Below are 21,529 nucleotides of genomic sequence, written 5' to 3' on the forward strand. Positions count from 1 at the left end.
CGCTGCTGAACCGGGACCCAAGGGAAGAAAGACCAGCTGTGTGCCCTGGCCCCGATGCACGCTTAACTTTCATCCAGTGCTTCGTGGCTTTGCTGGATTGGGGCCTCAAGTCAGAAGCTGGTTCCAATGGGAGCTGGGTCAAGCATGGAATTCTTTCACCCTGGTCTCCTATGTAAAGCCATTTGAGAGCTCCAGCTGACAGCTCCTGACTACACCCGCGGGCTGTGTGAAGGGTGGGAGCGCCCCCCGGAGGGATGGGCGCTCAAGTGCTCTGGGCAGGAACGAGAGGGGAGTAGGACAGGTCGAAAAGCAGAGCAAGAGGAAAACCCTTAGAAAATCCCTGTTATTTCAAATCTACCAAAACAGGAGCATCTTTAAAATGCGTCCTTCAAACAAACAAAGCGGAGACGTCCGGTGTCTGTGCGAGAGACAGTTCAGGGCTGGGCACTGAGTTCTCGCTCTGACCTCCAGACAGGGAGGGCACCAGCACAGACGCCTTCCCCTGCACCCCAGCTCTGCCCTGCAAGGGGCAGCTCTGGGGGCGAGAGGGCAATGGGTCTGCCTTGCCCCCAGGCTTCTCTGAGGATAAGCTCCTGCCAACAGCTGAGCTGGCCTTTGTGACATGGGCCCCAGGAACCGGCCTGGGACCCAGACTCATTTCACACAGTTGGCGCTTTCAGTCACTATGACCTGGTCTGGATTGGAGCAGCAGCTCGTTCCACGCCCAGGAACGGGCCAGGGGCTGGCCTGCAGACCTGTGCTCAATTCCCTGCTCTGCCTTCAATTACCAACTCACCCGCCGTACAGACAAACCTCTGACCTGGGTTTTCCAGGTGTTTCAAGCCCAGGCGAGCTTACGCGGCTAGGAGGGGGGGTTAGAGTTCGAGTCTGCTTTAACCTGCCCATTTTGCAGTGAGGACAGTGGCTAAGTCTCTCAAGCGTGGATAGTCCTCCAATGCTGCCACCTCCCTCCCTCCCCCAGGGAGTCTCCCCCAAAGGACAGACAAGTTACCCTGGAATTGACACAAGTGACTGGAAAAGAATCCTAGAGCGTCCCAGGACGAAGACTCATGGGATATGCCCCAAGCCTCACCCAAGCAAATGCAGAACCAATGAGGACCCAGCAATTCGGAGAGGGCTTTGCTGTGAGGATGCTCGCACCCAGGCTAGGCTGACCAGGGAGCCAGACATCCAGATTAACTGGGCAGTGAAGACAGACCCTGAAGTCTCTCTGTGCCTTAGTTCCCCACAGGGCCGGCTCTACTGTTTTGGCCGCCCCAAGCAGCGCGCCGAATTGCCGCCACGGACGGCGGGGGCAGTCCGTGTGTGCCTTTAGGGCAGCACGCGCGTTTCTGCGGCAGCGTCTGTCTTCAGCCGGAAGACAGAAGCTGCCGCCAAATTGCCGCTGCGGGCAATTGAACATAGAAGCTGCCGCCGAATTGTCGCCGCCGCGGAAACGCGCGGGCTGTCCTACGGCACACAAACTGCCCCCGCCGTCCGCGGCGGCAATTCAGCGCGCTGCTTGGGGGCAAAAACACACGGACTGCGGCCCCTTGCAGATTGCCGCCCCAAGCACCTGCTTGGAAGGCTGGTGCCTGGAGCCGGCCCTGGTTCCCCATCTGTGAAACTGGGGGAACAGCCCTGCCCTGCCACCCAGGACTGTGGGAGGATAAACAGCCACATTCAATATTGTCAAGTGCTCAGATCCGGTGGCAATGGGAGCCGTAGAGCACGGCAGATGGAACTGGCTGTTTTCAAACCGCTCTCTTATCAGATATGTGTGAGCCTTGTTCTCTTCCCCCGTCAGAGTGAGAGCGCCTCCTCCTTCCCAAGTCACCAACCAGCTTTGCTTCATGCAAACTCCGCTGGCCACTTACTTGTTATCGCTAATGAATTCCAGAATCTCCTGTTCTAACTTTAGCAGCATCATTCGATCCCTGTCCAGAAAAAGTGGGGAGGAGAAGAATAAACCAATCAATCACATTTCGAAGAGGAGAGAAGAACGCAGCTCGCTTCGAGAATTGCAGATTAACATTCCCTCCACCCCTGAGAAACAGAAAGCGCCTGGCATTAGCAAAGCTCCAGGTTATTAAACACGAAGGCTTCGCCCTCCCTCCGCTGCAGAGTATAAAAAATACAGAATCAATGATGAGGCAAGTTTTTCTGTTCACAGCGATCCATTGCTGCATGATGACTGTTTCTGGGACCATTAGATCCTTGCGCCAGTGGTGGCCGTACAGATAGAAACGGCTTGTTATTTTTATGCCTAACCAGTGCTTGGCAGTCAGTCTGATATTGTTTATTACGGACATGGTGGCAGGCGCTCTACAGACAGGTCTTTGATAGCTCTTTAGAGGAGGGATTTGAGAGCAGTTAAGGCTCCCTTCCTGCCTGTATTCAAACCAATTATTTTTCCTCCCTCAATTTGAATCCATAATGCACAAGCGTGTCTGTTTCACTAGCCTGCAATAATGAAATGACTGCTCCTCCTGCCTGGGTTTATCAACCTTCTACTGGGGGCCAAGTCCCCCTGAACTTCCAGATGTGAAACCCACCACCAGGGGGGTTGCGATTTCTGACAGCCCCCCCCCCCCCCTTTTGTCTGCAGTCATGCAAACCCTTCCCTTAATCCAGGGGTGGCCAACCTGAGCCTCAGAAGGAGCCAGAACTTACCAATGTACATTGCCAAAGAGCCACAGTAATATGTCAGCAGCCCTGCATCAGCTCCCCTCCTCCAGCCCCCAGCGCCTTCCCCTCCCCCCATGCTGCCTGCTTGCTGTGATCAGCTGTTTTGCATGTGCAGGAGGCTCTGGGGGCGGGGGGGCAGGAGGGAGGGCACAGCACGTTCGAGGGAAGGGACAGGGGCTTTGGGGGAAGGGGTGGAGTGGGGGCAGGGCCTGTGGCAGAGCCAGGGGTTGAGCAGGGAGCAACCCCCCCCCCCCCCCCGGCACATTGGAAAATTGGTGCCTGTAGCTCCAGTCTGAGAGTCTGCACCTATACAAGGAGTCGCATATTAACCTCTGAAGAGCTACATGTGGCTCCGAAGCCACAGGTTGGCCACCCCTGCCTTAACCCCTGGAGTGTGGAGCATCGGTCAACAGCATCTTCCTCCCTCCGCTCAATCAACCGGTGGTTTTACCATCTTGCGACCTACCTTGGATTTTTTTTCAGTGTATTTACTAAAAATTCATGCAAATCTATTCCAGTGGAGTCTGTGTATTCTTGGCTGGAATCTGAAACAACAACAGAACAGATTAAGGGAAGCGTCCTGTCTTTTTCTTCAGAGCGTATTCAGCGCCTAGGACTGCTGGTCCTGATCCAGGACTGGGGCGTCTAAGTGCTACAGAAACACAATTCTCCCTAGACCAGGCAGCACAAATGGGAAGTGATGGGATTCCTGGGGCTCAATGTCACGGCCAGCGCGAGTGCGCACGAAGCCACTGAAGTCAATGAAGCAGACTCTGCTTAGAGCGAGAGAAATTAGCCCTAGATGATCAGTTTAAAGATTCTTACTACTAGCCGTTGTCACGGAGTGTGGGGGAATCAGGGCCCTGCACCCTCCACTTCCTGCGAGTCATCGTGACTCTCAGCCAGCCAGTAAAACAGAAGGTTTATTAGACAACAGGAACACAGTCAAAGCAGAGCTTGTAGGTACAGAAAACAGGACCCCCTCAGTCAGGTCCATCTTGGTGGGCAGGGAGCCCAGACTCTGGTGCTGGGGCTCCCTCCGTTTCCCCAGCCAACACTAAACTGAAACTCTCCAGCCCCTCCTCTGGATTTTCTCTCTTTCCCCACCAGGAGGCCACCTGATCTCTTTGTTCTCCAACACCCTCAGTTGGCACCTTGCAGGGGAGGGGCCCAGGCCATCAGTGGCCAGGAGACAGAATGTCCTATTGTCTGTGCAGACCACATCACCCCTGCCATCTAGGGCTCTGCAACAACAATACACCCTTATCCCACCACCTAGATACTTAAGAACTGCCTAGGGGAAACTGAGGCACACACACAGTATTCAGAGAAAACATTAAGAACATTCCCACTTCGTCACAGCCGTTCAAAAGGAAGGGAGACTGATCTTGTGATTGACAGGGACCCGGAACACCTGGGTTCAATTCCTGGCTCTGCCACACACTCCTTCCACGATCATGAGCAAATCACAGAATTGCTCTGTGCCTCAGTTTCCCTAGCCATAAAGACCCAGAATAAAACATTGCGAAGCATTGCAAACAACAATTAGAGAAGGGAACGGGGAACGTTTTCATTCTAAAAATCTATTTAATATTCAGAGAAATAAAAATCTTCAGGCAAAAGTTAAGGAGGCTGAAAAGAAATCTGCAACAGCCCGATGTTCTCAGTGCCTCCCCCCGCTACACTGTTAAACAGGTCACCCCCCTGGGCAGTGCTAGTGGGATGCCCTCTAGTGCCCAAACGTGGACGCTTAGAAGCCTTCCATGTGAATGACTTTTGTATCCTGGACCTCAGAGGTCACTTCACCATGAATATCCTTCTTTAAAGTGGTAGCAGAAAAGCCGTACGGAACATTTTACCTGCCCCAACACAGCGGAGCTGGCAGAAGAGCGACTCTCCGCGACAGGTTTTCAGGTATGATTCGCTCTCTGGATGCAAATTTTAAACTTTGCTCTTTCAGCCACTTTTATGTCCCGAAATTTAAAAAAAGGGATTTGTATAAAGCTTCTGGGTTGGACGTCTCCCAACCCCCCTCTACAGCCCCGTCTCTATTGGTGACTTTCACAAAGAGAAACTGAAAGCAGGAATTCCGCCGGGGTGGGGTTGTTTGTAGCTGTATCATTCAAAAACATCCAGATCTCCAAGACCATGAAAGGAAGCCACATGTCACAGCGTCATAGAAACATCGGCTGGATGGGACCTTGAGGTGTCCGCTAGTCCAGCCCTCCGTGCTGAAGCAAGAGTTACTACCCCGTCCTGCACTGGGGTGTCCGGTAGAACACATTCCAGTTGACAGGAATGCGCCCCCCTGCAAATGAAGCTATAACAAAACCCCAAAGGACCGTGCCAGTTAACGGAGATCAGCCTCCCTGCACCAACGGCTGAGTCCCGGCTGTCCGAACCCAGGAAACAGGCTTCTGAAGCTGCACGTCAGTGCACTAACCTCTAGAGAGCATTTTCCTTGGTGCCTTCTCCTTATTCTTGTCTTTTTCCTCTTTCTCGGGCCCATCTTTTGTAGACTTCTCCTCTTCCTTGTCCGAGGGGCAACTGACATGCAACTGAATAATGTCCTAGAAATAAGCAAACAGCGCTTTGTTGAGCTCAACGCCCCCAAACGTGTCCTTGTGGCTCTTCGGATTCCACGCATGGCGGCTGGCATGAGCAGCATCAGGGAACGTGCACTTGATAGCTAAGTCACAGAATCACAGGACGGGGGGGACCTCGATGGTCATCTAGTCCAGTCCCCTGCACTCATGGCAGGACTAAGTATTACCCAGACCATTCCTGACAGGTGTGTGTCCAACCTGCTCTTAAAAATCTCCAATGACGGAGACTCCACAACCTCCCTCGGCAATTTATTCCAGGGCTTAACCACCCTGACAGTCAGGCAGTTTTTCCTAATGTCCAACCTAAGCCTCCCTTGCTGCAATTTAAGCCCATTGCTTCTTGTCCTATCCTCAGAGGTTATAGAGAACATTTTTTTCTCCCTCCTCCTTGTAACGACCTTTTATGTACTTGAAAACTCTTACGTCCCCCTCTCAGTCTTCGCTTCTCCAGACTAAACAAACCCTTTTAAAATCTTCCCTCCTAGCTCACGTTTTCTAGACCTTTCATCATTTTTGTTGCTCTTCTCTGGACTTTCTCCAATTTGTTCACATCTTTCCTAAAATGTGGCGCCCAGAAGTGGACACAATGCTCCAGCTGAGGCCTAATTAGCGCGGAGTGGAGCGGGAGAATGACTTCTCCTGTCTTGCTTACAGCACTCCTGCTAATGCATCCCAGAATGGTGTTTGCTTTTTTTGCAACAGCGTTACACTGTGCACTCATATTTAGCTTTCCCCCAGATCCCGTTCCGCAGTACTCCTTCCTAGGCAGTCATTTCCCAGTTTGTGTGTGCGCAACTGATTGTTCCTCCCTAAGGGGAGCACTTTGCATTTGTCCTTATTGAAGTTCATCCTATTTACCTCAGACCATTTCTCCAGATCATTCTGAATTTTAATCCTCTCCTCCAAAGCACTTACAGCCTCTCCCAGCTTGGTATCGTTCACAACCGTTATCTAGGCCATTACCTAAATCACTGATGAAGATATTGAACAGAACCGGACCCAGCACTGATCCCTGTGGGACCCGACTCGATATGCTGCGCTCGGGGTCATGGTTGTCTGGGGAGGGCAGTTAAGTTGTTACTTACGATGCCTTTGTACACCAAGCAAATGGCCAGCTCGTGTGAGTAGAAATAGCAGGATAGTCCCGGTAGGATGGGTAGCTGCAGTGAAGGCACGACGCCCCGGTTTCAGGTGGCTTTGTACTCGGCACAGCTCAGCTGTGCTTCTGCTGCCACTTCCTATGCTGCCGTGGCTACAGTGCTATTTATACCAGCGAGTGCAAGAACGTGCCGACGAGCAAGAGAATCGCACCCCTAGCTTGTACTGTGATGCGACCTAGGAAACGGAGCCGTTGCTGGGAGCGGTTCTCCCTTGGACCAGCTCCCGTTTTAGGATCTGGATAAAGCGTGGCCTACCTGGGCTTCCAAGGGCCCATCCACAAAGGGGCTGCAGGATTCTTCACACACTGCCAGGCTCCTGACCAGTTTGAGCTTCGAATTAGACTGAAATACAAAGAAACACCACATGCGTCTCAAGCGCACTTTGACGTGCGACTAAGCTGCTCACTTCACCAGCGCCCATTAAACTGCTGCCATCACAATGACATGCCGGCTCCAATGCAAATTCTCCGAGCCAGCAGTAACACATGCAAAAGCAGAGGTTTGGGGGCGTGAGGGCAACAAATTACTCTTTTCTAGAGACCTTAATTGAGACTGACCCCACCACACTTGAGGCGGAAGGCTATTGTGCTAATCCACCGTACCACTTAGCCGCTGTTAGCATGAAATCTCGCCGCGCAGTTACACAGCCTGCTTCCGCCTCTGCAAGCCCACATACCAAATAACCTGCCAAGTGTTAAACCCTGAACAAGGGGCAACCCTGAAACTGACTACGTCTTTCGCAGCAGGAAGTGATGTTTCTGCTTTCCTTGGTTTAACTAAACAGCTGCCATCCCATTTCCACCGTACCTGCCGGCTCGACAACTTCGGGTTCAAAGTAACGCTTTCATAACGCTTCGGACTCTCAGCCCAAAACATGTCACGCAACCACCTGAGATCCTGGAGAGCTCCGGCTCTGGGGAGCAGGGCTGAGCATAGCATGGGCTCTCCCCCACCGTGGGAGGGGGTCACCGGGGCACCAGCCTTCCTGGCTGCTGGATACATTCCCATATTAAGGCCAGACGAGACCATTAGATCATGTTGTCTGACCGCCACACAGGGTACTAATGAAGAAAGAGGGGTGCCATTGGGCAGATTATTCCAGTCCTGTTGCTTTGAATTAACCATCCTAAGGCCAGACGGGACCACCCTGATCATCTAGTGTGACCTCCTGTGTAACATGGGCCCTGGGACCTCCCTGAAATCACCCGCTCAAACTACAGCATCTCCTTTAGAAAAACATTCAATCTTTATGGAAAAGTCGCCAGTGACCGAGAATCTGCCACAGCCCTTGGGAAGTCATTCCAATGGTTCGTTACCCTCACTGCTAAAAACCTACGCCTTGTTTCCAGTCGGAATTTGTTTAGCTTCGAATTCTAGCCACTGGATTTTGTAAGGCCTTTGTCTGCTAAATAAAGGGAGTGGAGCAGGAAATAGATTAAAATCATATGTGATAGGCCGGCTTGTGCCACAATATTCTCTGAAGAGGAGGGGAAAATAGGTGTAACTAGATGGCTGCAAAACATTATTTTCCACTTATATTTTTCACTCTTATTTTAACTGGGTGAAAATTCACTCCTCCGCTGGGTCAATTGGTAGGTGAACGTCCTTAGTTGGGCAGAACACAGATGTATCCAAGTAAACATCCACCCCACCAACTAATCGGACAAGCAAATTCCCTTCTGGAGTTTCATAGCCTCAGGACTCCGTGGAGGGCACAGACCTAGCTCTGAGAGCGCAGAACAGCCCAGTGGCTTGTCAGGGTCCCTGGGGCTTGAGCGCAGGCTGTCAGTGTAATAAGAGAGAGCAAAACAGGCCAGCGAGGTGTCCAAACAGCTGCTGCGCTTGGCTCGAGGAGGCGGGGAGAGGATAGCTGGGGAACTGGTTTAATGGCCGTTTCCAGAAGCGCTAACTGGAGGATCGTGGTGTTCTGGGGTCAGTGTGGGACTCAAACCCTCTTTCCCTAGTCAGTGCTCCCACAGAAGGCAGGCCGGGAGGGGAGGGGGGAGAAGGGGGAAGGTCTCCTACCTTGGCTCTTTTTCTAGCGTGTCCATGATTTGAAGTCCGCCTCTGTGGAGAGAGGAAAGAGAAAGTGAGAGGTTTCATTTGAACCTACGCCATGCTGTATAAACCGGTTCGCTCCAGTGACACACCCCAGGGCCGCCCAAACCCCATCGCGTGCGCAGCACGTTCCAGGCCAAACCTCTCTGGTGGCAACAGAAGCAAGCGGATCCAAAAGGAGGCAGCACAGATGGTCGCCCACAGCCGCCTGTCAGACCCGAAGAGGCAAACATTCGCAGAGGAATCAGCCGACGGGCGCAGACCCCTGGTCCATCTAGTGCAGTTAAGTATGCCCATCTCCGCCAGTGCACGGCACCTGGTGCTTCAGAGGAAGGTGCAAGAAAACCCCCGGTAGCAGGTGTGGGATAATCTGCCCCCACTTCAGGTCTAATCCTGGTCTCTAATAATTAGAGATTATTTTAAACCCCGAAGCACAAGGTTAATCTCCCTTCACAAATTTGTCATCGTGAATTATAAAGCCAATTGAAGCTCTTTGGGACCTGGGTAGGTCTGATCACCAGGCCCCAGCCGAAGACTGAACAGGAGCAGGAAATGAAAGGTCGTAAATCCAGCCTGTCTGCGGCCCCCTCCTCGCCCCAGCCCGGAGTCTGAAACTTGCACATGGCAGATGTTTAGCGCTGGCTTCTTCTAGCACCCCAGGAGCAGAACAACTTTCCTGCTGAGAGATGGTTGAATGAGATATTCCACGGAGAGACGAGAGGAGTATTATGACTGGCGGCCGTGCGGCAGGATATGAAAGAGACAAGGTGGGTGAAGTAATTTCTTTTATTGGACCAACATCTCATTCACCAACAGACATCGGCCCAATAAAAGATATTGCCTCTCCCACCTTGTCTTCCCAGTGTAATAATGAAACATTAGTTACTCGCGCTGGGGAGTGGGTATGTGTATGCGACGGGGCCGGCTGGAGTGGAGACAATACCCTCTTTATAGTTCACCCTCAACAGATGTGAAGTCTGGCCACAATGGGTTCAGAATCTGCCTTCCAGGCCCTATGAAGAACTAGCCTTTCAGAACCCGCCACCTGCCGCAGCCCTCGGAAGCAGAGACACACACAGAAGAGAGGTGCGAGAAGCGGATGTTAACATTTCCCCATCGTACGCACAGCAAGTTCCCAGGAAGCGCCCGGATTGATTTGTCATTGAAATGACGCAGGTCTGAGAAGTCAGCACGAGGATTCCGGCCCCTACCTCGCTAAGCCAGGGCAGTTAGATGGGGACGTACCGCCTAAGTCTGCCTGGGAAGGTTTCCTTCCTAGAAGAGCTTTTCTCAGCGTAACAACCCAAATCGCCGATAAAAGTCGACGCCCCTCATCCTGCTTCGGCACCGTACTGCGTCTGTCTGATGCCAGCTTGAAGGAGAACGGCTGCAAAGCGATAAGAGGATTGCAGGCCGCCGGGACAGAGAGGTGGGGTCTAGCAAACGCTCTCCAAACCACTCCCAAACTCAGACCACAGGCCATGAGATAACTTTGCTACAGAGCTTCGTGCAAGAAGATTCTCTGGAGAGGGATCACTTAGTGCTCACCATCTCTTCAGGGAAGCCAGGGAGCTCTCACTCCTTTCTGTCCACTACGCTCCCAATGCAGGTTTCCCTCCACTGGCTCCCACAGCCAGGAGTGGAGTCTGGAGTCTCCCGTAGACCTAAATTGTCCGGGCTCAGGGGAGGACCCTTCTGGTGTCGACTGTGCATGTGCTTTCTGGTGACGCTCCCGTTTCACTCACCGTTTAGCAGCCAGGGCTGTGGTTGGGATCAAAAGTCTGTCAATTTACCGCCTCGGGCTTTCGCCAGACCACAGCACATGGTCTGTCCTCTACAGAAAGATCCCGAGTCCAAAAAGTAACCACGAAAACCCTTCGCATCGTCCATGGAAATGTGCAAACGGTGACTCGGGAGCAGCTGCTGGGGAGGGACAGGCTGGGAAATCGAGGAGAAAAGTCTTTTCCCTGCCCGGCCCAGCCTCCCAGAACATCACTCGGGATAGCATGAAATGCAGAGCTCCACAACGCTTCAGAACCAGCGTCTTTAGGTGGCGCAAAAAACCAGGCTTCAGGAGCTCGGACACTGTCTCGTCATTTCCCTGTCTGTCTGTCTGCATCCATCTGTTGTCTCTTGTCTTACACGTAGATTGTCAGCTCTTTGGGGCAGAGGCTGTTTCTTTGTCCTCTGTTTGTACAGCGCCTGGCACAGTCGGGTCGTGGTCCATGCCTGGGGCTCCCAAGGACTCCGATACGTGCAGCAAATCAGGTTGTCAGCACAGGGGGGGGCACACAGGCCAGGTCTGAGCCTTCTCACTCAAGTCAGAGAAGCCGGGTGCCTTTCACCATCTAGACAGATCCCTTAACAAGTTTCAGCAGCACCCACTGTCACAAGCAGCCCCCTCTGCACTTCTCCAGCCGGGTCATGGGGGCACGTCTCAGTGCTCTGCAAACCTGCAGGAAGCCTCATGACCCCCCAGGAAGCAGTGAGGCAATATCGCCACCTCCACTGCAGTCACGGGCCCACCGAGGGAAGGCTCGGAGCTCGACTGTCAGAGCACCCTCAGCCCCTCTGCAAATCAGCTCTGCTCCCAGGTCACCCCACACACACTGCTCCTTTCGCAGGCCTCGTCTCCAAACGGTGGTATTTTATTTGGCGGTTCTACTTTTCCTCTCTTAATATCAGCTGCAGCCGTGGCTTCTCATTGCGGTACCCTCCTGCGATCTGACGCAGCCGGAGTTCTCCTCTTGCAGAGCAGCTCGGTGATGAGGTCTCGTAAAGAAGCCTACCATCTGCCTGGCGCTGGGCGCTCCCAAGTCGCGAGAGCTGACTGAGCGCGCTCGGTTGCGATGGCTCCCGGAGGCGGAAACCTGCAGCAAATGCCATCTGACACGTGTACTGATGCATTCATCTCCATGTCAGAAGCCTCGCAGCGGAGCTCGTAACCAGGCTCGCAGGGCCCGCTTATAGACAGCACGGATCGCAGCTCGGCGGGACCATGGGGCTCAGCCGGGCCGCTGGCACTGAGGGGGAGCTGTGCTGAGTGGAGTGGGGACTTTCCCTGAAGGCGCAAGACAGACAAATTCCTTTAAAAATGAGCTGGCTGGGAGCTGCCAGACGAGACGCCCCTTTGCAAGGAGCTCTGTCCTCTCAGCCAAAGTCCAAGCCTAGAAAAGCTAACGAGTCATTTAACGAGCAAACGCCCACTAAACCCAGAGGTGAAGGGAATGGCCAAAGGGCTCAGCGCCCTTTCCACAGGCTGACCCCTGCTTCAAGGGCTGATCCCGTCAGAGATGCCACAACTCCACTCAGCAGGACCACAAGGAGCAGAGTGGCGAGAGGTACCGGAGGTTGGGACAGGGTTATTGGAAGCAGTGGGACAAGCCGAGGGCCAGGTGAGCTCTGAGCAGGGGCCCAAGACAGGCAATGACTCAACCTGCTGCCATAGCAATCAAGGGGAAATGAATCACAGTGGCGGGGTGTCAATTGTTGCTGCCTCATTTGGAGCTGAACAAACCCCCTCCTACCCCATTCATCTTAAAGTGGCGGCGTCCTGGCCTATTTCTGCACAGCGATGGCGCTTGTCTGCCAGTTTATATAGGAAATCTAGCGCCAGGCACTGGATTTCAAGCGCAGAATCACGCCGGGTATCATCCCAAACACGTTACGATCACAGCGACTACCATCCAGCACCAAGGCCAGTGTTCCCCCCCTTCAGTGTGAAGTACAACGGAAGCACCTTCAAGTGGAACGTTACCACAAATCGCCGTGTTTCGCACACAGATGGATGCAGCTTCAGCAAGATCCATTTGGGGATCTTTCCAAACCTTCCCTTCCGTGCCAACCTCGCGAGCCTGTTCTGAGAAAGCTGGAGTCTATACCCTGGTGCCTTTCTCAACGTGCTTGACAAGTCCACGCTCTAGGGCAGCTGGTGCCAGTCGGTCTGTATCTCAGTAGTGCCTAGAGACCACAACTGTGATCGGGCCCCATTGTGCTAGGCATTGTATGGGGCACAAAGTAAGAGACAAGTCCTGCCCCGAAGAGCTTTCAGGCTAAGTAGACATAAGACAGGAGAAAGAGGCACAGAGAGGGGACATGACTTGGTGGTTACTCCAGTGGTTTCGCTGAAGCTATGCTGATTTCCACAAGCTGAGGATCTCACCCACTTCCTGCAAGAGGGTTGGCTTGTTAAAGAAAACCCCGAGATGATACAATTCAGCTCAAAACTTGGGTTCCTCCCTGAGGACTGCTCAGCCCACACACAATATCCTCTCTGTCTCTCTACAGAGCCACTCCCTCTTTCCTTACACCCATCTGGGTAGGATACTGAACCACCCACACCTCAGCGAGACAGCAAAACCCGCATAACCCTTTCCAGGCAGGATCTCCCCGCTAACTAGGTGGGTGTTTCATGCCAACATTTCCAGCCTTTGCAAAAGCGTCAAATGGTACGGGTGGCTAGTGGGGTGCAATGGGAGCCTCCACAAATTGGGCCAGTTTGCCATTGCCTCTCGTAATGGTAACGTTGGGACTGGAGGATGAAAAGGTGCCATGTGCTTACCTGAGACTCCTGCCGTACATTGGCCTCCTCCCCTTCCTTCTCAACCTCTTCCTTGCTCGGTGACCTGGATACAAATTTGTTTTTGTTCACAGATTCCTCCACCAGCTTTTTTTCCGACTCTTTCATTATTTCCAGGGTCTCTTGCGTCGTGTTGCTGTTAGACATCTTCAGTGCAATGCAGTGTAGCGATGGGCACCTGCAGGAAGAGAGGAGATGGGGCAGAGAGAGGGGAGTCAGGATGACCGGAGACATCCAGTTCACAGCTTGGCCTCCTGCACAATTCACTCCCAATTTGCCCTGTGGGACGGCCCTGCTCCCTCCTTAGCTCAAATGCCCACAGGGACATCCCTACGATACTTCCCATGCAGTGATTCCCCTCGGTGCAAGTAAGGGCACCCGGGATTCATGCCCAACTTCCTGTCGCCAGCTGGTTCCCTACCCCCACCCTCCTCTCGGATGCAGTCCCATTTTGCCAACAGCATGCTCAAGCCAGAAACTTGCCGACTGCTGTCGAGCAGAAGCTACGGGGTTCTCTCTGTAACTGGAGGCGGGCTCGAATTAAGACAATCCTGGGCATGCCTAGGGGCACTTCCAAGCCCAACCCCTCTTCTGTGGCTTGTGCCCCACCCTCATTCCGTGGCTCTGCCCCCGCACCCCTCCATCATGTAATAGCAGCAGCAGGGGCCAGACACACATCTATTGTCTTTTAAACTGGTAAGGAGCCCAATCCCACCACTCCAGACCTCTAGGCAGACTAAGCTCTGCCCCAGAGGAAGGACTCCACCTCCACCCATCTAAGCAGAGGGCTGTGGGGCAGGGATCCCTGCCGACACCACCCAGCAGAGCTACGATGGGGTGATGGCAGAGAAGGTGCGCCCCCCCCAGAGCCTCATCTGCTGAGGCAGCGTCCCCCAGAGCAGCGGGTTTGAATGAAAGCTAAGATGCTGATGTAACCACATGATTCCAGGTGGCCGGGCCTGTAGTGCTTAAATCGTAATCCAGCACTGACTGGAGGCATGAATCCCTTGACGTCCAGAGGATCACCCTTAGAGGGCCTCCAATACACACAATTCAGCTCAGTCCACCCAGACACGCACCACCTATGCTGTAGAACACGGTAATCGGCGCTAGGCAAACCGGCTTTATTTCACTCAGCGCCATTTGCTGCAGCGATTCCCTGAAGGCGCAAACACACTTTCGACAGACGTGTCATTTTGCTGGCAACTTCACAAGGTGCATTGAGGGTAAACTGAAATGCCGCTAATGCAAAGCACACCCCATGGCCTAGTGGATAGGGAGTGGGACGCAGGAGACCTCGATTCAATTCCTGTCTCTCACTGGCCTGTTGAGTGAGTCACTTAAAAAATCACTTCATCTCCCCGTGCCTCAGTTTCCCCCTCTGTAAAACAGGGACAATGATGCTCACCTTCTTTGTAAAGTGCTTTGCGAGCTATGGACCAAAAGAGCCAGGTGCGATTATTAGTATTAATATATTGTTAGGTGGAGATTTACTTTTCCTGCCTGCTTAAACTTTCTCAAGGGATCAGTTCAGAAAGTCGGCTCTGAACTTGCAGTTTGGAAGAGACCAGAGGCAGCAAGGGCAGGGCCCAGTGTATTCCAAATCCATGCCGCCCCCTTTCCTGCAGAATTTGCTACAGACGCTTTTGATTGACAACATGCAGACAGCCTGAAGCAACAGAACTGGCGGAAGAGTGTAATGCTTCCAGTCATCGAAGTAGATGTTAACTCTGAAACCTAATAACAATTTAAGTCAGCTTTGTTAAATGGGTAGGTAATGATGCTTCAGAGCAAATAACTTGAACAGGCTTCGTCTAAATTTGGGGGTGGATAAATCACCCACGAAGGACGACAATGCTTCTGAAATATTGTGGCTACATTTGCAGTATACAACCTGATATCTGTCCTACTGATATACTGGAAGGGGATATACAAATGGGAATGCTGGCTTACAAGGCACAGAACATGTCTGCACTGGGACTGAGACTGCTTGAATACAAAAAGCCTACATTTAAAACCTAAAGAAGAGCTCTGTGTAGCTAGAAGGGTGGTCTCTTTCACCAACAGAAGACGGTCCAAGAAAAGACATTACCCTCACCCACTTTGTCTCTCTAATATCCTGGGACCAACATGGCTACACCACTACTGCAAAAAGCTAAAAAAATGTAAGCTTAGAAACTGGATGCACAGCTGACGTTTATCCACTTGTTTTAATAATCGCTTTGGCAGAACGTGGCTGAAAAAGAGTCAAATACAACAAAGATTTATTGACTGTTGGCGCTGCACGGGAATTGATAATATTCACTGGCTAATTCAGCCTCATTCCACTTTAATTTGTAGCACTGCTGAACATGGAACACAGGTTTCACTTTTATTGCAGCTACTGGCCTGGCAATACCAAACATTTAAATACTAATCACTAGTCTGAGTCCAGGAACAATTTCCGCGTCCCAAGCCCAAGAGGGAGAGCGTTTTACTCCTGTTATTTATTTATGCAGGAGATGTGGAAGGTTCTAAATTAACACGCTAATACATCTTTCATTTCACAGTTACCCTCCCCTAATAATGTCACAGTTACTGGTTCAAATTCATTCTGGGGGATATTGGGGAAAGGAATCTGGCCATCAGGACAATGGCCATTTTATAAGCAGGCTCCCGTTGAGTTTGGCGCTGGGTGAAAACGCTGAAAGATAACTGCTGATCCTTCTGGCAAACACAGGCCAGAAATCCAGAGGCAAAGGTTTCGGGAACTCATATGTAATGGAAGCTCTCTGTGAACCATAGAAGGGACCTCATAGGTCATTTAGTCCAGTCCCCTGCACTCAAGGCAGGATTATGTAATAACTAGACCATCCCTGACAGCTGTTTGTCCAACCTGTTCTTAAAAACCTCCAATGATGGCGATTCCATCACCTCTCTAGGCAATTTGTTCCAGTGCTTAGCCACCGACAGTTAGGAAAAACTTCCTAATGTCCAACCTAAGCCTCCATTGCTGCAATTTAAGCCCATTGCTTCTTGTCCTGCCCTCAGAGGTTAAGGAAAACACGTTTTTGTCCTTTTCTTTGTCATAAGCTTTTATGTACTTGAAAACTGTTATCATCCCCCCCCCCCAGTCTTCTCTTCTCCAGGCGAAACAAACCCAAGGTTTTCAATCTTCCCTCCTAGCTCATGTTTTCTAGACCTTTAATCATTTTTGTTGCTCTTCTCTGGACTTTCTCCAGTTTGTCCACATCTTTCCTGAAATGTGGCGCCCAGAGCTGGATACAATATTCCAATTGAGGCCTAATCAACACGGAGTAGAGCGGAAGAACTACTTCTCATGTCCCAGAATGATGATCACTTTTTTTGCAATAGTCTTCACTCATATTTAGCTTGTAATCCACTATGACCCCCAGATCCCTTTCCGCAGTACTCCTTCCTAGGCAGTCATTGCCCATTTTATGTGTGTGCAACTGATTGATCCTCTCTAAGTGGAGCACTTTGCATTTGTCCTTATTGAATTTCATCCTATTTACCTCAGACCCTTTCTCCAGTTTGTCCAGATCATTTTGAATTTTAATCCTATCTTACAAAGCACTTGCAGTCCCTCCCAGCTTGGTATCATCTGCAAACTTTATAAACGTACTCTCTAGGCCATTATCTAAATCACTGATGAAGATATTGAACAGAACCAGACCTAGGACTGATCCCCGGGGGACCCCACTTGTTATGGCCTTCCAGCTTGACTGTGAACCACTGATAACTACTCTCTGGGAATGGTTTTCCAATGCAATTACAAGCTAGGACCTTGGCAGAGAAACTCTAGGCTTGCATGCAAAACTAGGAGTATCATTTATTATGAATTATTTGTACAATAGTAGCACCCAATTGACGTCGAGGCCATATTGCGCTAGGCACTGTACACACAGGGCTTGTCTCCACTGCAATCTGAGGGTCAGTGCAGCTTGGGTAGACATACCAGCCCTAGCATGGCTAAAAACAGTTGCGTAGATGCGGCAGCAGGGACTTCTGCATTGGTCAGCAACACAAGTGCATAGCTAGGGTCTGGATGGGCTCCTACAGCACCACATCTACACTGCTGTTTTTAGCCAGATACAGCTAGGTTGGGTACATTTACCTGTAATCAGCTGGCTCTGCAGCAGAGATATACCCACACAAAGGGCGGGATAAAGGAAGAATTAGTATTGCAGGGTTTGGGGTTTTTTTTTAAGCTACAGGATTTAAATGCCAGCTTGATCCACTTGGCTGCCAGTGCAGTGGTTTCCAGACCGTGCAATTCCAGGAAAATCCTCCATGTACCAGGAGCTCTGTAGCACTCCAAGGCAAGAAAGCCGCAAGGAAACCGAGCCAAGCTCTCTGGCTGGGCCTTAAGAACCAAAGTGAGCCACAAATAACAAAGGGCAAACGTGCTCCAGTCGGGTCTTCAGTCAGTTTCAACCTTGTCCTTGATTCGTACCCATGTCAGTTTCAGAATCGACGTTCCTATGTACTAGAGCAAAAGCGAAATGGCATGACTGAAACTGGGGTGTGCTGAAAACTGTACGCTCCCAATTTTACATTCCAGGGTTTTCCTGATCCTCCTTGCAGCCTGGGAAGCTTGCACAGTCAGCCTGCAAAGAGCCAGCTTAGAGCAAAGGGGACTGATTGGGTCTCTCGGCTTTAGGGAGCAGCCTGCTTTGCCACACACTGTTTCTGGGTTCTTGCGTGTTATAATTCTGAATCTGAAGAAAGGAGTCGGGTTACGTTGTAACCTTCCAGTGACTGTAACTTGCCCCTTTTCACCGGCCCCTGGCAGCCAAGAGTGCAGAACTGCCTAGGCACAGATCTGCCCCTGCCATGCCCCACTCCCCCACTGGAGTGGCTGGTTGGGAAAACAAGGGAAGGTAGCGGAGGAGGGGCAGGTTGCTGCTGACGGGACTGAACTCTCCTGACTGCTGCATGCACAGTATCACCAGTTACGTTATGTGGCGGATGTCTCCATCTGCGGCTCTGGATGTTAAGATGGGCACCAAGGGGATGCTGAGGGGAGAGCCAAGGCACCTGTTATTGCCGAGAAAGTAAACAGTCCCAGAGGCCACTGCCTTGTTGTGGTAGGTTTCATTTCGCAGCAGGAAGGCTACAAAAAACCACCAGCAATCCCATAAGCAACTTTCTAGGCAGCCTGCCAAAGAGCGGCAAAGTGAGGATTCACCAGTTCAGCTAAGGTTCTCTCCTCACCGAGAGGCAGCAGTGGAATAAGTCCCTTCCAGAGATCCCAGCACATGTCTAATGCCATGCCCCCTGCGGCCAGCTAGCTGGCACCAGCTCTGCACAGCCCAGGCTATCAATTCTCTGCCTGGTGCAAAGCTCTCAGGCGCAATCTGTCGTTCCAGCCAGCACCGAAGGCCGATGCAGAAGAGGGTGTGAAAGCAATCTGGAAAACGTACTGCAGGCTCCCAGCCGAGGGACCTGCACACAACTCACATGTGTGCATGAGGAGCCATTCAGGTCTGACTTTCTCATGAGGGGCACCGGCCGGAGGTGAGGCCTGCCTGAGCCTGCTGTTATTTACTAGTGTTAAAGAGACACCTGTTTGCATTGGATGGATTGGTAACACTCCCCAGCCAATCACAACAAGGACTACAACCGTCTGACACCAGCTTCCTTTGGCAGGTGTCACCTGGAGGAGATGGGGGAATCACCTCTCCCCTCCTCCCCTCCCCCCCCCCCAGGTGTTTTCCTCCTGCTGGAAGGTTCCAACAGACCAAGGGCATTTGCTCAAAAGAACAGAATCGGTATCCAAAGTGACGAGGGAGACGTTATTTGATTTCGAAGTACAATATCCTTCCCCGGGAGCTGGAAGTCTGTTGGGGTCGCAGGCACGCAGGAACCAAGCACAGCACCTCTGGCGCACTGGGCTGCACAGCCAGGAACTCAGCCCCTTCGCATTCTTGATCTGGAAAAACCGCGGGGAGAGGGTGGCTCTGTGATCCGTAGGGGCAGTTTAGAGGTCAGGACCCTGCAGTGGCAAAAGGAGACCTCCTGGGCAGCTTGGCTGGATATTCTGTAGCCTGGCACTTTATTTCCAAGGGGAAACATCTGCACTTAAATACGCGAGCAAATAGTCTGCAAAAGCCGCCCCACTGCAACAGAAACATCTCCCCCCACCAGCAGCGTATCCAGGTGAAGGACAAGGGGGCGGAATCTTGGCCTATTTGCATCAGAGGGAGGAGGGAGTCTGCTACATATGTCTCATTCACAAAAGATCACCATGTTTATAGCCATTAACTGTACCAAAAACAACCACCCCACCCCAAAACCCGAGTCCTCTGGCATCTCTCCTCTGCATGCAGATTCAAAGCAGAGACATTGTGTTCCGCTGGTGCGTCTCATTAAAGGCTCTTCTAGAAGAGGTTTCCTTTCTGTGTGAATGAATCAGCCCCGCTCCCCCAGGACACGCGTGGGAGGCAGCGTAGGAGGTGGCTGACATGATCCGCTGTGACAACCAGCGACTTGCGGAGAAAGTGAAAGTTCGCAGGGCTGGGTGGATGCACGGGGGCGGGATGGGAAGTGGGGGGGGAATGGGAGGGGCAGTGCCGAGCTGCTCCTCACAAGGGAGATGAAATGATTACGTAGATACATCATCAGGGAAGCCACAAAATCTGGGTCAGGAGAGAACACAATGAGCGGCAGGAGGAGAGGGAGCTGCTTTCAAATTTGTCAGTTTGGTTTTGGGAGCTGGCAGGGTAAGCAGGCCAGCTAATGCAGCAGCAGGGTCCTTCATGCAGGCCTGTTTGGGGTGGGGGTAGGTGCACATTTCCAGATACTGCCCCCTCCTGCCTAAGACAGCAATAAACTCCATCTAATGTCCTGCCGGTCCCTGCTGCTGCTCACCAGGGGTTCTCTGAGCACTTTGTGAACACCAATAAACGACATTCAATCCATGCCAAAGAACCATCTCCCATGGGAGGCAGGCCCAGCCTGATTCTCATTTAACACGTGGGGAAACTGAGGCACAGAAGTCACGTGACTTCCCTCACATTGTCACACAGCAAGTCAGTGACAGAGCCAGGCTCTCCCAGCCCCTTGCTCTGAACGCTAAACCAGGGCGGAAAGGATGTGAATCAGAAAGAAGTACTTCAGCATTTACTAGTTTGGAGGGGCCCAGTTTGCAGGGAGTGGCAGGAGATCACATAAATGGGATCAGTTAGACTTGTTTCTTACTGGGCTTACAGTGATGGGTTCACATCAGATTCTGCAAGTTACTTCATGGCTGGAAACTTGCCTTGTTTCCTTGTCCCGGGCCAGGAACGTGGTGCTAGGGAGATTCTTGGGAACTCAGATATCTCTGCAGATTTCAGTTTACAGCATCGAACACTGAACTGTTCAGTGCAATCCAGATTCTGCGTGTTGCGTCTGTCCCACAGCCTTCAACGCTTTCCCGAGCAAACGCAAAGAGGAATCAAGAGCTGTAGGGGTGAAACACTGTCAAAGGAGATGGGGTAAAGAGGCACTGAGTAGTTCAGGCAGAGACACAGCAGGAGGCTGCAAAGGAGAAGGCTCTCACGCCAGCCATGGTGAGGCGGCAGAAAGGAATAGAGAGACGGCTTGATGCCAGATGTCGGATACAGGACCAGAGAGGGGAGCCATGGGACTGGCTGGGAAAGGCCCCAGCGAGGTGTGTTTAAAACAAGATCGCTTTGACAGGATCCTGAAACGAATGGGAAGCCAGTCAAGCTGTCTGAGAGGAAGGTGTTTGTGCTTTCTGGGTGTATGAGAGAGGAAAGGTGGCAGCATTCTGCACCTGCTGGAAACCAGACAGCGGGCACTCCACTGCAAGAAGCTAAGAAGCCCAATGGAAAGTAGGGCTTGTCCTCCTGCTCTGGAGTGTGGCATCTTGGATTCACCATCGCTTTAGGGCCAATGCAGTAAGTTGGCTGGGCCATTCAGCACACTTCTCCTGCATGCACGGAAAATGCTCAACCAGGTTTCAAAAACTAAACTCATGCACACAAGATTAGCCAGTTATTACTTTCAAAGGATCAAGCAGACCTTAACATGTGGTGGCAGGGGGTGGAGGGATCTTTCCAGGGCTTTTAACTCTCATTTCTCTTCTGTGTTACTCTTGTAATTATTTTTGCCTTCACAGGCCCGTTACGGACCAGCAGAGCCTATTCTTCACACCCAGACCTAGCCTACGCTTCTCGCTGTGTGGTAGGAAAATGTTGTTTCCAGGGCAGACAGGACTGTAGCCACCAGATGCCAAGGAGAAAGCCTGGTACTTCTGAAAGAACAGCTGCTTTGGCTAACCAGGAAATAAAAACACATCCCTTTAAAGCGGGATCCTTGGACATAAAACCGAGCCAGCCATTCCTTCGGAAGAGCGAAAATGCTCAGAAATATGCAACCCACATGCCAGCAGCTTATCTGCTACCGCCTCAGCGCTGGAAAGGCAGTAC

General features: G+C 51.8%; 1 protein-coding gene across 14 annotated transcripts in view; it reads right to left on the minus strand.

Annotated features, from left to right (window-relative positions):
• The window catches only part of R3HDM2 (R3H domain containing 2), a 99,856-nt gene that overhangs the window by 34,686 nt on the left and 43,641 nt on the right, over nt 1–21,529 (minus strand). For 9 of the 14 annotated variants that reach the window (XM_034792232.1, XM_034792231.1, XM_034792226.1 and 6 more), the window contains exons 1-6: nt 13,074–13,238; nt 8,480–8,521; nt 6,710–6,796; nt 5,132–5,258; nt 3,155–3,233; nt 1,878–1,937 (exon numbers count right to left, since the gene is read on the minus strand). In XM_034792232.1, coding sequence (XP_034648123.1) covers nt 1,878–1,937; nt 3,155–3,233; nt 5,132–5,258; nt 6,710–6,796; nt 8,480–8,521; nt 13,074–13,238 — 560 coding nt within the window. Of the gene's footprint in view, nt 1–1,877; nt 1,938–3,154; nt 3,234–5,131; nt 5,259–6,709; nt 6,797–8,479; nt 8,522–13,073; nt 13,270–21,529 lie in introns of those variants that run through there. The other 5 variants (XM_034792221.1, XM_034792220.1, XM_034792218.1 and 2 more) reach the window with 1 other exon arrangement.

Source organism: Trachemys scripta, chromosome 16, assembly GCF_013100865.1.
Source record: "Trachemys scripta elegans isolate TJP31775 chromosome 16, CAS_Tse_1.0, whole genome shotgun sequence".
Classification (NCBI taxonomy): Eukaryota; Metazoa; Chordata; order Testudines; family Emydidae; genus Trachemys; species Trachemys scripta.